The 17,497-nt window shown below is 40.1% G+C and overlaps 1 protein-coding gene across 1 annotated transcript in view; it reads left to right on the top strand.

Annotated features, from left to right (window-relative positions):
• LOC136875650 (cytochrome P450 6k1) overlaps window positions 1-14,259 on the top strand; it is a 29,096-nt gene extending 14,837 nt beyond the window's left edge. Inside the window, exons 3-6 of the mRNA XM_067149193.2 lie at window positions 2,017-2,192; window positions 2,539-2,760; window positions 8,524-8,784; window positions 13,496-14,259. Of these exons, the coding sequence (XP_067005294.2) occupies window positions 2,017-2,192; window positions 2,539-2,760; window positions 8,524-8,784; window positions 13,496-13,662 (826 nt within the window). The 3' untranslated portion in view covers window positions 13,663-14,259. The remainder of the gene's footprint in view (window positions 1-2,016; window positions 2,193-2,538; window positions 2,761-8,523; window positions 8,785-13,495) is intronic.
• The last annotated feature ends 3,238 nt before the right edge of the window (window positions 14,260-17,497 follow it).

The following is a 17,497-nucleotide window of genomic DNA, read 5'->3' on the forward strand; positions in this document are numbered from 1 at the left end:
CTTTTCCCAACTTCACACATTTTTGTGTGGGGCTTTGTCAAGGGACGTGTGTTTCACTAACACATTGTCACATTGGTGGAGCTCCGAGACCGAATTCGACAAACTGCTGCAGCCATAATACCACGAATGCTCCAGAAGGTCTTTCGTGCCCCAGTCGATAGATGGGAGGTGTGTTACGATGTGAATAGTGCTCTTACTGAACGTAACATGTGATAAACCCATATCACTATTAAAATGAAAAAATTCCTTCACTTGTCCAGTACGCTTTCCATTTATTCATGAAGCTGGACATGATAATAATACCAAATATGGGGAACGTCAACATACAGCGCATGGAGAAGCGAGCCTGGCCACCACCTCTGTTTCGGTCGATTGACCCGAATAATTTATAATTTGTCCTGAACACTAATGACCATATGTATGTATGTTTAGTCCTCAGCCCGAAGGCTGGTTGGATCCTCAACAGATCCGCCATCAGCTGTCATAGATGGCCTGGGCATCACTGAAGAGGCGTACTAGGGATATGAGGAGTGAGGTAGTTTCCCGTTGCTTTCCTCACAGAGCCAGAAGTTGCTATTACATATCAGTCTGCCAAGGCCATTGAAATGCCTGCACCAACCGACCCTATGAACAACATTTTCACACCATTCATATCAGGGACTGGCTGCATAAGGAATGGTATTACTAGCATCACTCATACCTCAGTCACTTTCATTTTGTCAAAGCCAAGGTTAAGACAGAGACAGATCAATGAAAGTAACAAAATTGCTCTAGCCCATACCAGAAGACATAGTGCACTGTAAACACTAGGTCCTGCCCGCAAAGGCATAATGACCATATAATAAACGTGTATTTTGAGAAGCTAGTTGTTGTTCGACGTTATGGCTTCGAAAAGGCCGCGGCCGTGTGAGCTACAAATCCCAGCAATTTATCTTATCTCTTCCTCTACTTACAGTTTAACGTTCGCGACCAGTCACGGATTCTTTGCGACAGTGAGATGGAAAAGTGCTAGGACTGTGATGATAGTGGTCGTGCCCTTATTAAGGAACAACCGAAAACGACCTTGAGGCCTTCCGTCAGTGAGATTAAAATCTACCACCTCGTGAATGCCAGCCCCCAGTTACACGACGCAGACCGCGCAGCTTGATGCTCAAAACAAAGTCTCATGCGTCTGCATGTTCAGTGTGACATTTGTCGGAGCATTTGTGGGAATTTGGTGGTGAAGGTCTCTTTCACAACTCTGCATAACTCGTCGTAAACGCTGCGCATGTTTCCACATACGGCATCCTTCTCCCATAACGCGACCTGTCTGTAAACGAGCCAAAAGCGAACATACATTTTTCCCAAATCGGAAATGTTACTTTTCGTGGAGGAGTCCTTTTGAACAAATGCAACCACGATTTTGATCATGGTGTGACCCATATGCCGGTCGTCATGGGCTCGCACACATACCACTAATGAGTAACTGCTTGTGTTTCCAATACGGCTAGACGGAACTGTCCGCCAACCCCACTTCATCCAGTGTTGCCATCCTCGTGATGTTGTTCTAACGTGTATTCGCTATGTAATGTTGCGCTGGGGTACAGATGTACTTTAGTATGCTTTCTTTCCATGGGTATGGTGAGTTCTCAAACAACCCATATATTTTTATGAGGCGCTGAATGATTAGAATTACATATTCCACCGTCTTCAGTCAGTATCGGACCTCCTATCTTGGAAGTGACATGACAAAGATGAATTAACTGTACCGCTGAGGTTGGCAGAAACGCTGAAATGTCGTGAACCCAAAAGGATCCATTACATTCCAATTAAACGACTTCGTAGCAGTCAAGTTCTTCCTAGATAAGTAGTTAACTTACTGTCCTTATGTTTGACTGAGTGATCTCAAGAGTGAAGGCTGCTGCCGATTATAAGAGAATTTTTACATAGTCTCAATGAAAAAATAAGACTAAGTCCAATTGTAAAAATGTTGCTGTAAGACAGTCAGCTAACGGTAATTTGTGTAATTTGTTGCAGATTGATGGATATAAACGAACAGAATTTCTTCCGACTACTCATCACAGAACTTATCCAGTACCGAGAAAGGAATAGAGTATTTCGGAATGATTATCTGCAGATGTTGATGCACATAAAGAATATGGGAATCATTATAAAAGGAAAAAATACCATTCGAGTTGCCGGCATCACGATTGGTGTGTAATGCTTTGGTAAATATTTGTTTTAAAGTAATTACCATAACAACTAAGGAGGTAAACTTGCATGAATGGAGAAAGTTCTTAGCATACTAAATTTTGCATCTTCAGGTCTGAAGGACACACATTCGATCATGCTCTTTATCAATGGCTTTCAAGAGTTTTAAAATATGATATTGGCAGATTTTCACGATCATTAAGGAATCTCCTTACTTCCAGGAATTCACAGCTAGTGTACTCTGAATTTGGCATTGTCTCAACTTTCTTGTTTCTAGCTCTCATTATTTTTGCCTGACCATATGTAGTACGCAAATGCGTACGATTAACAATGCCAATTATTTTTCAGAGTATACCGATGAAGATATTGCATCGCATGCCCTTACCTTCTTCTTAACTGGATGTGAACTACCATCTAATACCCTAACGTGTGCTCTTTACGAACTGGCTTTAAATCCTGAGATTCAAATTCGACTTCGTGCAGAGATCGATAGCGTTCTTACGAGGCATTGTGGTGGACTGACTTACGATGCTGTTTCGGAGATGTCTTTCCTGGATATGGTGCTCAAAGGTGAGTAAAGTAGGACATTTAAACATATCTGAGGAAAGAGTGAGGACAATTCTATTCATCACCCAAAACCTAGCCTAACAGCCGTACGTAAGCAGTAATCCAAGACTTATAGTATTACAGCACGCCATCATATTATTTTAGAAGTACTCCCTGATCCTTGCGACAATTTATGAACGTGGCGACCAATGGTCTATTCTGAACACGCCATTGTATTTACTTACATTATTTGTGTCATACCCCCGTTTTCATCTTTATTGTTCTTTCCTTCCACGCAAACACTGTTTTCTTCCGACACTGAATGTACTGAATTACCAAGATAACCTGTTGATTTTCCCATTTTTAATACCTATTTCGTTTCTTTCCTCGATAGATTCTCCTTGGAAGGTTCGGACTTTTGCAGTTATTTCTACCGCATATATTTCCATTTATGTCCAACACTCGTTAACCAATAATTTTCTCTTTCAATGGCCTTGGCATTTGCTAAATAGTATTTGTGATTTGAACAAGGTTGATTATGATGAGGGCAGATTCCCAGTTGTTAAATATCTTACAAAACACTTGTTTGCTGCAGTTGGTAGAAGATCAGTATTGAATATCAGCAATTCAGCGCTCTTCAAACTGAGTATGACGGATCACTAGCCCTTCCATCCTCTGCCAACACATTTGTGTGAGCCAGGAACATACACTCATGCTCATAAATTAAGGATAATTGCATATTGTGGTGCCACACAACGTGGCACTACACAAAACTGGCGCTAATAGCATAGGCACATAGTGGTCACAAACGAAACATATCTTTAAGTCCATGGTATTGGTGATAAGTTGAGAAAACCGTCCCAAAACACATGTGCTACAAAACGCCACTGTTTCCTGCGCATGTACCCCGACATCAGTATGGGATATGATCACCATGCACACGTACACAGGCCGCACAACGGGTTGGCATACTCTGGATCAGGTGGTCGAGCAACTGCTGGGGTATAGCCTCTCATTCTTGCACCAGTGCCTGTCGGAACTCCTGAAGTGTCCTAAGAGTTTGAAGACGTGCAGCGATACGTCGACCGAGAGCATCCCAGATGTGCTCGGTGGGGTTTAGGTCTGGAGAACAGGCAGGCCACTCCATTTGCCAGATGTCTTCTGTTTCACGGTACTCCTCTACGATGGCAGCTCGGTGGGGCCGTGCGTTATCATCCATCAGGAGGAAGGTGGGACCCACTGCACCCCTGAAAAGGCGGACATACTGGTGCAAAATGACGTCCCGATACACCTGACCTGTTACAGTTCCTCTGTCAAAAGACATGCAGGGGTGTACGTGCACCAAACATAATCCCACCCCACACCATTAAACCACTACCTCCATACAGGTCCCTTTCAAGGACATTACGGGGTTGGTATCTGGTTCCTGGTTCACGCCAGATGAGTACCCGGCGATAATCACTGTTCAGACTATACCTGGACTCGTCTGTGAACATAACCTGGGACCACTGTTCCAATGACCATGTACTGTGCTCTTGACATCAGACTTTACGAGCTCTCCTGTGAACAGGAGTCAGTGGAATGCACCTTGCAGGTCTCCGGGCGAATAAACCATGTCTGTTCAGTCGTCTGTAGACTGTGTGTTTGGAGACAAGTGTTCCAGTGGCTGTGGCTAGGTCCCGAGTAAGGATACCTGCAGTACTCCGTAGTCGTCTGCGGGCACTGATGGTGAGATATCGGTCTTCTTGTGGTGTTGTACACTGCGGACGTCCCGTACTGTAGCGCCTGGACACGTTTCTTGTCTGCTGGAATCGTTGCCATAATCTTGAGATCACACTTTGTGGAACACGGAGGGCCCGTGCTACGACCTGCTGTGTTTGACCAGCCTCCAGTCGCCCTATTATTCTACCCCTCACACCGTCATCAATATGTGTTCGTTGAGCCATTTTCACCACACAGTCACCATTAGCACGTCTGAAAACATCTGCACACTTATTCGCTGCACCGTACTCTGACAGGCACCAAAACACCTCTGCGTATTTGGACTGCTGCCAGCCCCACCGTGCGACGACCGCAGGTCAAATGCACCACATGGTCATACCACGAGGTGATTTAAAACCGCAAACCGCCCACCATAGCATTGTTTCACCATGTAACAGCATTATCCTTAATTTCTGAGCATGAGTGTATTTCCCGCTAGACAGTTCAAAACTGTACCGCACTTTCGGGAAGAATTTGCTTTTACTTTGTTGTGAAATGTGTAATGGAGTTTGAATAACTACTCGTCATGGTACTATGTTGTCTCTATTACATTCATGCCTTCACATCATTTGTCTGCATCTCCGAGTGTTGAATATCGTAACTGTATGGGCTTTTCATTAAATTGCTGATGGTGAGCCATCTAGTGGTGGATTTAGTACTAACAATTCGAAGTGAGTAGTTGTGCTGCTATCTGGGCGCCAAGAAGATAAGCTTGTTTGGCCGTGAACCGTGCTCTAACAATCAGCGTGAGCAGATGTTCTGCTTCTTGGCTTTTAAACTGGAAGACGCGTTGAGCTAATCTCTGCTGGTTGTGCCTTAAAGATACAAATTATCTTACAAGAAGGGAAGATGGTGTGGATATTTGATCCCGGCTGATGGATTCTCCATCTGGCATAAGTGCCAAAGATGTGGTTTGTTTTTTGAAACGATTTAATTTTTCGTAAACACCGACCTCGTAAGTAGCTTCATTGGATGTCATGACTGTTTTAACTGAGGAACTAATCCTGTTATTTTATGGTGCTAAGATGCTAAGTATTTAAGGTCTACGATATGTGAGAATTTCTAAAGGTGATGTTCGGATCATTTGTGGGTAAAAAAAAAAATTAGAGTCGAAAACAGGTCATTGTCGTTAACTTGTAATGTGAAAATATTTGAGGTTTCTATTTAATTTAAGAAGATAATTATATGTTAATTTTTGGCTTCTGCATTCAGTTATATTAGGTTTCGTGCACGAAAGGAATGATTATGTTCAAGGAGCTCCGACAAGATGATGTACGAATTAATTGTATAACCTTAAAAGCCTGGTTTTATTTCTTTTCTTGTTTTAAAACATTATCAAATATTTATTATTTAAAATATTTTCAAACCATTTCGGGCTGTTAAAAGAAAACTTGTGCTTTAAATGAAAGCTGATCTAATGACTTACTCGGTACATCGTGTTCTCATTTTAATCATGGCGGTTGTCCTGTGTAACACAGCTGTGTAATAGAATGCAAACGCAATGGGGGCGTTGCTGTGTTGAATCTGACATTTGAGTGTCTGCTGATTATTGTGGTCTTGACGTTCATCTGTATTGGGAATAGTTGCGTGCATTGGATCATTTCTGCTGTATTTGACTTACTCCTTCGATTTTAGTTATCGTCTCTGGGGGATTTTGGATTATTTTATCCTACTTCTGTGTTTTATTACATGTTCGTGAATTATTTCTTCGATTTGTGATATAGTGTGTTTGGTTGATCCTTACTGTTTTCACGCAACCTCCGAAAACCGAGATAGTCTATTAGATAGGTTTTCATTCTCAATTCTATAATGGTGGATTTAATTATTTTATTTTCAATTGAACCTCGTTCATTTATTATTCTAAATAGGTCTTCTGTTTTCATTCAGCAATTATTGATATAAGGATTTTACTTTCTACTGGGTTATTCTTTTAACTGATCTAAATAGAATTCAGTATTTATCGTATTTTTAAATCAATTAAAAAAAATATTAATTTTGAGGTCGGTAAATTATAAATGTTTTGGTATTATTAAAGTTTTCTTAAATGAATCAAGGAATTATTATTTCAGTCAATTAGTTAAGCTAATTTTAGTTGATTCGCTAGGCCTCTTGAGTCCAGTGTTTCCTCAATCAGCGACGGCCTTTTGGTTGGGATAATTGTAAGTATTTCCTTTTATTTATTTATTTATTTATCCCTGGTCGTGCTAACACTCTTGACCTTTACTTACGTTGTGAGAAAATGTTGGAGTGAATTTGATTTTATCAACGGATGCAAACAATTTCTGAAATTCTAATGAAGTAAAGATGATTATGTAATGTCTAATTTAAATTAAAAACTGTAAAATTAGAGCGAATTTGATTACTTGAAACAATTCAAAATGATTTATAAAATCTTATGAAGTGAAGTTGTGAGTTAATTTGTGTGTCTCCCTTGAAATCGAAGGACTTATGCAATATGTCCCATTTATTTGTTAAAGTGTAGTGTAGTTATAGATAATGCTGACATTTCATGAAGGCAAACGAACTGAGAAAAATTAACGGTTATACTCCAGAACATACAAATGTGTAGATCGTAAATCTGTGTAAAGAATGTGCTTATTCACAAAATATTCGGAGTTGATTCATAGGACTGTAATTAAGAACCCTCTGAAAGTGATGTCTTAATAGGACAAATATTTCCAAAATTATGGTACTTTTTAAAAACAGTTTGGTCCATTTTTAAATATCCCAGGTGAGAAGTACTTTCGGTTCATTATTTTGAAGCAGTTATTTACGTTATAAAATATGAAGGAATAAATTGTAGCATTATATTGGATTTCATTGCAGCCCTTATTTATTTTTAACTACAATTGTTATTAATATGTGGCATTACGCCATAAAAATGAATTTCTTTCGTAGTTTAACGCAAACATTTTCTGAAACATACCAACTATTCTTAAAGCGGATAATAAAATACAATGTGTGCTATATTACTGCACAATTGACAAACGTGAAGGCAATCAGAATACAGTGGAACAGGTGTACGGCGACCATTTTGCATTCTAGAGAAAGTTACTTTCAAGTATTATTTGATTAGTGTACGAGAAGTGATGGAACTATAAGCAACAAGGTGATGTTCACAGTAGGTTACAAGAGACATCATAACCAGTCACAACTGGATATCCAAGTATTATCGGCACACTTTATCTTGGTGCATTTGTGTACGGGGGTGAGGAGTAAGGAGGGAGCTGTCCCCGTTCCGATAGTGCTGCCAACTGAATGAAAATGAAATATGAATTGAATCGAGAATATGATCGATTGATATGAAGTTTCTAAACCGTTATTATCTTAAGTCAACAACTATGTTACATACACGTTATATAACATTATATAGCATTTCTCGATGCGAATCTTGTTCCTAGCATGAATTCTATAGTTTGGCTTTGCTGTGTAAACAACAACAGTACTAGTACGTAAAGTGTACGCCAGATCTCGCACAACGACGCTGAAGCGATTCATAGTTTGTGTTTCAAAGGTTGCCAGTACGAATCTCGAAGATTACCGAGGTCGACCGATTCAGCACTAGGGTGTAAATGCACCAAGATAAAGTGTGCCGATAATAATCAAGCCACTGAATTAAGCTAATTAGGTCATTTATTAAGTCTATTTGTGGTTCTTGGTATAGGGACTGTCTGGCCTAAGCCGTAAAGGCGTGCTCAGTTCATTCGGAAGGACATGGGTTCGATTCCACACCAGAAAATCGAAGAGTTTAAGAAACAAGATTCTCACTTTTGAACTTTAATTTGCCTAATATTTTTTCCATAATCTGTAGCGTCTATTCATATAACTTTGGGTTTCTGAAACAATAGTGATGTCGTCTGCAAATCTTATAATGTGTAATAATTTACTATTTAATTTAATAACTTTTAATTGATTACCCTTTTGAAGCGATTAGATGTTTTGATTAAGGTAGATTTAACAATCTATGTATTGACAATGTATTGTACTACACTGAATTGTGTCATGTGAGTTATTTTACTCGAACAGAGACCATGAGGAAGTACCCGGCCTGCCCAATGATGTTCAGATTATGCACCAAGTCCTGCCAGTTTCCGCTTCCCGACGGAGGAAATTTCATTTTGGAGAAGGGAACTGCAATTAACATTCCTGTAGAGGGAATCCAGATGGATTCTGAATACTTTTCAGAACCTGAGAAGTTCGATCCGGAACGGTTTTCTGAAGAGCGTAAGGACTCCATTAAACACTTCACATTTCTACCGTACGGAGGCGGACCTCGACAGTGTTTCGGTGAGTAAATGTTTTCTAAACACAGTAATGTCCACTGTACAGTGTGGGGAGTGACTGATATTTAAACTGTGTCACAAAGTAATATATATGACCCTTTATGTTCACATGAGATTAAAAATTGGGCATAATTAAGATATGAGGACATATTTTATTAATGTAGAGTCAGCGCTGCACAAAGCATAGTAAAAATTTATTCAGAAGGTTCTCTTTTATAACAATGTATTAGGATACGTGAAATAGACGACTGTTTGCTTATTTAGTACAAATACACGAAATACATAAAGTAAACTTCATCGTAAAGCCCGTATTGTCGTAACTACTTGTGCAATTCTTGATCATACACTCCATTTTCACACTAAAAATTGCTTGTCTTTATTAAGATAACATTAAAAATCGATATATATATATTTCGTCCTTTATCATGACGTCTTCATATTTATCTGTATTTTTCGCTTATAGGTTATTTCGATTTTTGGACCAACCTTTATTACTGTGGTACAACTCTCAAAGCAATGTATGCAGTTCAAATAAAATATTGAAAACCAAACCAAACCCAATGGCACTACAGCCCTTGAAGGGCCTTGGACTACCAAGCGACTGCTGCTCAGCCCGAAGGCCTGCAGATTACGAGATGTCGTGTGGTCAGCACGATGAATCCTCTCGGCCGTTATTTTTGGCTTTCTAGACCGGGGTAAAATATTCCAACTCCTTGTAAATTTGTTTACAAAGCAACCAACGCTTGCAACCGTCTGTGCACATTAAAGGCAATTACACGGCAGTCAACAACGAGTGCATCAAGTATTCATTCTTCACACAGACACCCGCACCTAATATTTCCATCTGTGCTGTTTTAAATTCTCATATTTTAGTATTGTGATGACATGACGTTTCATACGTCGCATTTTAGCTGGAGGCAATCGTCATTGAATTTTTATACTTTATATGTTCAATATCCTTGTTAAAATTTTAAGGTCTGTCCATTTATTTTTCGAGAGAAGATGTCCTATAGAGGACGAAACATGAATCGAATTTTAATGTTGTCTTATTAAAGACAGGAAATTTGTATTATTTAGATGGAGTGTATGATCAAGAATTGCACAAGTACAAATAGACGAATTCAAAACATAATGACATAAGAAGATCACTTACTGAATAGAAAGAAGAGGTTAATGCGGTTTATTTTTTTACCATATGCGTCACAATGACGTTATACAGCCTTCGTGATGGTTCAAACTCTAGAAGAAATCGGGAGTGCTGGAATTATTGGTGAGAGCTGGTGGTCTGTAATTCGTCTTCCTAATGAATCTTAGGCATGTAGTCTAGAATTCATGTCTGCAGGCCTCACTGGCACGGTTGATATTTTCTCCTGTATCCACCAGGTTGGCTAGTTGCGTATATACATTATCGTCAAGGAAAAGGGTCTGGGTCGACTTCACCTCTGAAAATTGACACATGCTGTTGTATGGCTTTGTATCTCTGGTCAGTGTCAGTCCTGCGAAGATGTAGATCTCTGTGCGTCCACTGACCATAGATTGCCCATGCCAGTATTTCACTACCATAAAATTGACCCCTTTCAAATACGTTTCTGGATTAAATCCCGTTCTTGATTATATCTGTTCCGAGGTATCTGTGGAACAGCAGAGGTGAAAGAAGGTGCGTGCTGGAATAGGTCTCAACTACAAAATTAAAGTTAATTTAAAACTTTAACAAAGGTTATATTTTATTTTCAAAATCAACAAATGACAACAAATAACAAAAGTGTAACAGGTACCAAGTAGCAAATCAACAAATTAAGAAATTATAGATTACAGTCGTTACAAATTTTGGGGCTTCGAGCCCCGTTTTACATTCCTTGAGCCCTCAGCTCACAACCAAAGGGCAGAAAACCCCTTCATACCAAGGAGAAATTGCCCCTAATTAGAATGTCAAGCCTCCTAGAGGCACGCAGAGATCAAATTTGGAAAGAGCAGTCTCGCTCTCAAGTTTACAAGCTTATCAAAGGCCACAACGAACTTCACTCCTAACTGCCCTCAAGGCACACATACAGTGAAACAGGGGTATCTTGTACCCAACCTACAGGGCCTTGACATGAAGAAAACAAAACTTTGGGTTAATTAAATGGCCCAAAAAACCAAATTGACTGGAGGCGTAGCTTGCACTCCTACTTGAAACTTCTTAAAACCTAGGTGGCACTCGGCCAGTTATACAGGGGCTAATCCCACACTAGGGAGGTGACTCGTAGAAGAATAATTTATTACATTAAGAAGAGAAGAAAATTGGTTATGAAAACGTAGTCACCTCAAAACAACATGAGTGGGAGCTCGAGAGGGTTAAGCACTCTCTATCCCAAATTGCGGTTAATTTACATGAAATTAGTAAGGTTTTTACATTGAAAAGGATTCGAACCTTCCCCCGTGGGTTAAAACTGCTGAGCTAGCAAGAAATAAAGTTCTCAAACGGCCATTACCTTGTTGATGAACTGCTGCCCGAAGAAAGAGGCGCTTCCCGCCCCCTGCTACATAATCACACACTAAGCAAGTTGTCGATGAAGTGGCCCCGAGACAAGAAAATCAGCAGTTTATATACCCTCGTGGAACATTCGAGACTTTTCATGAATGATAACAACCCGCCCACAAACTTTTATTGGCTAACAGAAAAAACTAATACACAAGACGATGAAGAAACACCTTATTGGTGGAAAATTAATTACGAAAATTTAGGATTGGCTGAATTTAAAACTAGCGGAAACTGAGATCAATATTGCCAACCCAAAAAATGAAAGAAAGCAATTTAACAAAGAACAAACTTATGGATACAAAATTTCTTCAAAAACAGTTCGTTCACTTCGCACCAGGGTGCACAGTTATAGTTTTTATGTAGTGACATCTAGAAGAGAATGTCCACACTTCTTGCTACAGAGCAAACAAACACAAATCGAAATAGACACAGTTCAGGCTTTCTCCTGTAGAGGAGTTTCAACTGGCGCAATACTTGAATTAGCGGCGTGGAGGTGTACCGCCCGGTACAATATCCAAACGAATTTGCGACGGGAATCATTTGTCAAACTAAATTTGATCTCATCTGTGAAAATCATGTTCCGCCATAACTTCAGGCTTCTGATTTCGACAGTGCTGACTTTACTGTAACGGGCCCTTGCGTGCACCGAGTTGAGTGCACCTCTTTCATGCAGGAGATAGTGGGTTCCAACCCCACCGACGGCAGCCCTGTAGATGGCTTTTCATGGTTTTCTATTTTCACACTATGTAAATGCTGGATCTGTACCTTAATTAAGGCACGGTCACTTCCTTCCCACTAGGTCTTTCTTATCCCATCGTCGTCATGAGACCTATCTGTGTCATTGCGACGTAAAGCAAATTGTAAAAGTGTGGGTTTCGGCTCCACAGCGGATGATTGTGTGGCCTTAGTTAAGGTATGGCCCCGGAATTTACGTGTTTTTCAACAAAAATTGCCATGTATGTATGTATGTATGTATGCATGCATGTGTGCATACATGTACCAGGTGGCCCACCTGCGCCCTACGATTTACTCATAAGTGTTCCGCACGTACTAGTGATGAATGGGATGCCTAGTAACTGATTTTAACAGGGGTACTATTGCCTGCAGAAAGCCAGAATACGAAGAGATAAAAACCGGATGGCCAGTCGCTGCATGATCCTGAGCACTACCCGTCTAATGCACCCCATTCCCTTGCGTTAGTAAGCCTCGTTTTCGAACGCAGAGTAATGGGCTGGCATTTGGTACAGTGGCACTAGAGTTGCTGTTAACATATCTACAATGGCTAGTGTGTTCAGCAACTATGAATACACAGATATAATTTTTATCTATGGAGAAACTGGTCGGAATGAAACCGAAGCTCGCAGACGGCATGCGCAGGCCTTTCCACATAGCTGCCTGCCTTCTATACACGTAATTCTGCAAACGGAGTTGCAATTAAGAACTAATGGATCATTCAAGGCACATACAGGCAACTATTTAGTAGAGTGCAATGTCTGTATGCGTATAAATTAATGTTATTAAAATTAATTTTCCTTACTTTCCCTCCATGTCCCATCCCGTAGTACTAGAATGAAGACCCTATTCCATATTCCTTACTCCCGGATTTCTCTCACCCATAGGTCCCTTTCTGTGCGTATTCCAGCAATGTCTAATACATTATCTATCAGCAAGAACCTAGAAATCTTCGTAACGTTTCCTTCCTTCTGGCATGATATTTCTCATACAACTTAATTTTCCTTCTTGTTCTTTCCTGTTCTGCTCCTGTATTTACTGTAAATGTGTTTTGCTTCGTTTATGTAAATATGTATTATATATGACTGTACAGTTTTTCTTGTGTATATTTGTGACCTTTGTAAATAATTATATATTTTTCATTTTAGATTCATATATATTGTACATAGCTCGGATCTTTGTAATTCGGCGTTATGCTGTTGTTGATCTTGAATAAATAAATAAATATTTACAAATGCACCCTGTTAGGGAACGTGGGTTGTAGAATGATGGCTATATTTTGTATCGCATCCGAAATATAGCACGCTGTAGCGCTCCTTTGTAAACCAGCGATTAGGTATCCCATTCATCACTGTTGCATGCCAGACATTTATACGTGGAAGGTAAGGGGCTGGTGAGTCACCTGGTAGGTAATATAAATTGTAGATTAAGCAAGAAATATAAATTTCGTTACTGTTCACAGGTATAAAGTTTGGAGAGGCGATGATGAAGGCTGGGATAGTGGCTATTGTTTCACATTTCGAGATACGCACAACGCCGAAGACTCCTGTGAAAATTGTGAAAGATCCCTGCACATTCATGTTGCCTCCGAAGGGAGGAATGTGGCTCAACTTTGTAAGGAGACAGTGATTGATCATTAGTCCACTTTAAGTTTCCTCGCAATGACGGAGCTTACTGGTATATTTTACTGTACATTACATTACAGTACTGAAAATACTCATTGATGGCTGTATGTCAGGAGAATAATCTCCAACTTATTTCCATGTTGCACAGTGTCGTTATTTTGTAAATCTTTACGAGGAGGCAATTAGCATGGTGCGATCGCTATTGCAACTGAACTACACTTTTCACTCAGCACATATTCATGTCCATTTCGACCGAGCACACCACATATACTGAAGGATGTACATGTATTCCTTCGTTATACGTATACTGAAGCATCGTTCATCATGGCGCCATTTTGGTGGATGAACTAGTAGTACAATGGGAGACACACTCAGTGGTGGTTTTGAATAGTCGCCGTCGAAGGTAAATGAGAGGCAATTTACATATTACATCTCTAGTAAACAGGATGTAATTTATCGTAGTTGCGCCTGCGAAACTCGCTATGTGAAATATTTCAACTTAGAATTTTCGCCGGTAAGTTTCTGTCATCTAAGGTTCAATATTGTGCGAGGAACTTCAAAGTATTCTCGGTCATGGTGATAGTTGTGCTGCGAGTCAGTACTTGTTCCACGACATTATCACAGAAAAGTTTTCGTAGGCGCAACTATGATATGTAGTCTGCTTTAAAAGAAAGTAAACAGCTCACTTGGAGGCAAATTGCATCATAACGAATATTAAATGTTTACTCTGAGTTCAAAAATAGATTGATGGAGAATTTTGGTAAAGGATGATGAGACTGAACATATACACGAAGTCAAGTTAAGTAGCTAACTATTAGGTGGTGAAATAAGTTCATTCTACACAACCACGAATATTCACCTGATAATGCTGCACACGCACTATACAACCAAGGCAGATAAGTTGCCGAGATCACCACAACCAAACGTATAACAACATGACTATTCCTTCAGTTCATAACTGTGTGCAGCTTCATCAGGTGAATATTCGTGGTTGAACGGAATTATTTTTTCTTCCCCACCATATAACACAAATGGTTTGGAAGACATTTTTAATACCATATTGTAGAATTATGTCAAAATGACATAAGCTATGGAGGAATTCAAATATTAACATATAAAGTGAATATGTACAATATGTCTGTCTTTGATGCTATTTGTTGTGTACTAACTTTATGATAATATAAAAGGAATATGTTTTTGTGTACCTTGCTCTCAGTTGCCATTTTTGTAATAATAAGTATCTTGTATTTCAAATCCTTGCACATTATAAGCCGAATCAAACAATTGAAAAATAAACATTTTTGAAGGTGTTCATAAAATTGAAAATACTGTACTTGATGTTCACGCCAGGTGATGATAACGGACTGTCACAAACGCAGCTGTTTCTCGCAAGAAAAGCGTACTGTTAATGCACTGTTTTCATATTTAGGAAATAAGTAGTTTGCACTTTCTTGGAAAGTTGCTATTTATTGATAGATGTAGTATTTTGGAACCTGTATTTTGGCACAGGTTTGAAGAAAATGTAGTTTCTACCTAAGCTCCAGTCTTATCCAGTAAATGGCTGTGGTAGAGTAAAAGCTGCTGAGATATGGATGGTGGTAAGTAACAACATACAGAGAATAACTTGTGTGTATCTGGATGTGACGAAAGGTGTTGCTCATAAGTCTCGTTATGCCGTAATAACACTTTTGATCCTGTGAGAAAAGCAATAACAAGTTATCGCACACCTCACTGTGCCTTATATGCTTCATTATAGCACCACCATCAGTTTATGCGGTGTTAGATTCGTTGGCTGAATGGTCAGCGTACTGGCCTTCGGTTCAGAGGGTTCGATTACCGGCCGAGTCGGGGATTTTAACCTTCATTGGTTAATTCTATTGGCTCGGGGGCTGGGTGTTTTTAGTGTCCCCGACATCCCTACAACTCACACACCACACATAACACTATCCTCCACCACAATAGCACGCAGTTACCTACATATTGCAGATGCCGCCAACCCTTATCGGAGGGTCTGCCTTACAAGGGCTGCAGTCGGCTAGAAATAGCCACAATAAATTTAAAAGTTTTGTGGTTTCTGTATAACCACATAACCTTTGTCAGTGATATTTCAGAATCCAACCATCCTCCGGATAGATGATTTAACAGATATATTTGTATAGAAGTTGATTTCCATTACACTTTGAAGCAGTTTCTATTTATAGGTGGTAAAAGAGGTACTACCTACCACATGTAAGGTGTGCCTAAATAGTGCGGTGAATAGACCGATATCGCAATGGCGACGTGTAGTAATATTGTGTGCATGCGCATGTGAATAGAGAGACATCTCGAGAAGCGCCACGTAGTGATGAACACATGGAACTGAAGCAGGTTGGTCTGAAGCCGTCAGTAGTGCGTGTAAAGACTCATGTCATAGCGCAATGGAGCAAAGACTAAACATCAAGGTTGAGAAAATGGCGACGGAGACGCATGAGATGTTGGTGCAAGTGTACGGAACAGAAGCCGTAAAGAGGAAAATGTGTTTACGACTGGTTCAAAAGCTATAGAGGAACGCTCCGCCGTGTTTTGAACATCCAGCATACTACCCGTATGTAGCACTTGCAGGCTTTTTTTGTTTTTACGCCTCAAGGGAATTCTGAAAGGCACACAATGTGCCGACTTACCGGACATTCAAAGATGAGTGTCATCAATGCTTCGATGGATTCCAAAAGACGCCTTAGGTGCCAGTTTCTATCAGCTGTATACACGTTGCCAAAAGTGTTGTGGCCATCGAAGAATACCCCGAAGGCGACTAAAGGTATTTAGGTTGTAACTTCTGCTTTCTTTGTGGTTTGGTATCATTTACCTAACATTTCTTTTTGCTAGTTGCTTTACGTCGCACCGACACAGATAGATCTTATGGCGACGATGGGACAGGGAAGGGCTGGGAGTGAGTGGGAAGGAAGTGACCGTGGCCTTAATTAAGGTACAGCCCCAGCATTTGTCTGGTGTGAAAATGGAAAACCAAGGAAAACCATCTTCAGGGCTGCCGACAGTGGGGTTCGAACACCTAACATTTTAGACGCACTTTGCCTAACATAGTTTTACGTTTTTACTTACCTTTAGATACGATAGAGAAAGGTAGGATTTCACCTACGTTTCTAATTCACATATCTTTCTGAACTGTGAGAATTTCATCAAAATCTTAAGCGGGAGCTTCGGCCACTTTGCTTGTTAGTTGAGAAACTGGATCGACCACTAATGCAACTGCCCTATCAATTATTATTGTTCTGAGAACATGGAGCTAAGTCTTCGCGAAATGCAAGGATTCCCTTGCAGCTTGCACTCTTAACACAGAAAAATACAAAATTATGTAATTTGTATTAATCTGGGTCATAAAATTGTCAATCTAAGCAATAAAACAATTAATAGAGTCTATTGTCATGCGGTCATAAACATGAAACATCACCTTGCTTAGGGTAAAATCATAATCAGGCTGTTAGAATAGAAAGTAGTCTAGGTGGGGAAGATAGTGCGGGAAATGAAGGTATAGAATAGAAGTAAGGTACTGTATATGAAAGCGCTCACGTTAACTCATGGGCGGTATCACTGAAGCCCGCATACGATCTAGGCCAAGGAGTCCAGTCATTCTCCCGCCTGCAGCGAGGGACTGAAGTGAAGATACAGTTGCCAGAATCTAGGCAGAAAATAACAATGGACTGGATGTATACAATGCGCGGCCGAAAGATTTATGGCGTAGAATACCGTAGAACTTTCTTTGATAAATTCTGTCAAACTCGGATGTCCGCTACACCTTTTCCACACGGGCCTGATCATCCTCCATGACCTACTGGTGGACCGAG

The sequence above is a fragment of the Anabrus simplex genome, chromosome 6, assembly GCF_040414725.1.
Source record: "Anabrus simplex isolate iqAnaSimp1 chromosome 6, ASM4041472v1, whole genome shotgun sequence".
NCBI classification, from domain to species: Eukaryota; Metazoa; Arthropoda; class Insecta; order Orthoptera; family Tettigoniidae; genus Anabrus; species Anabrus simplex.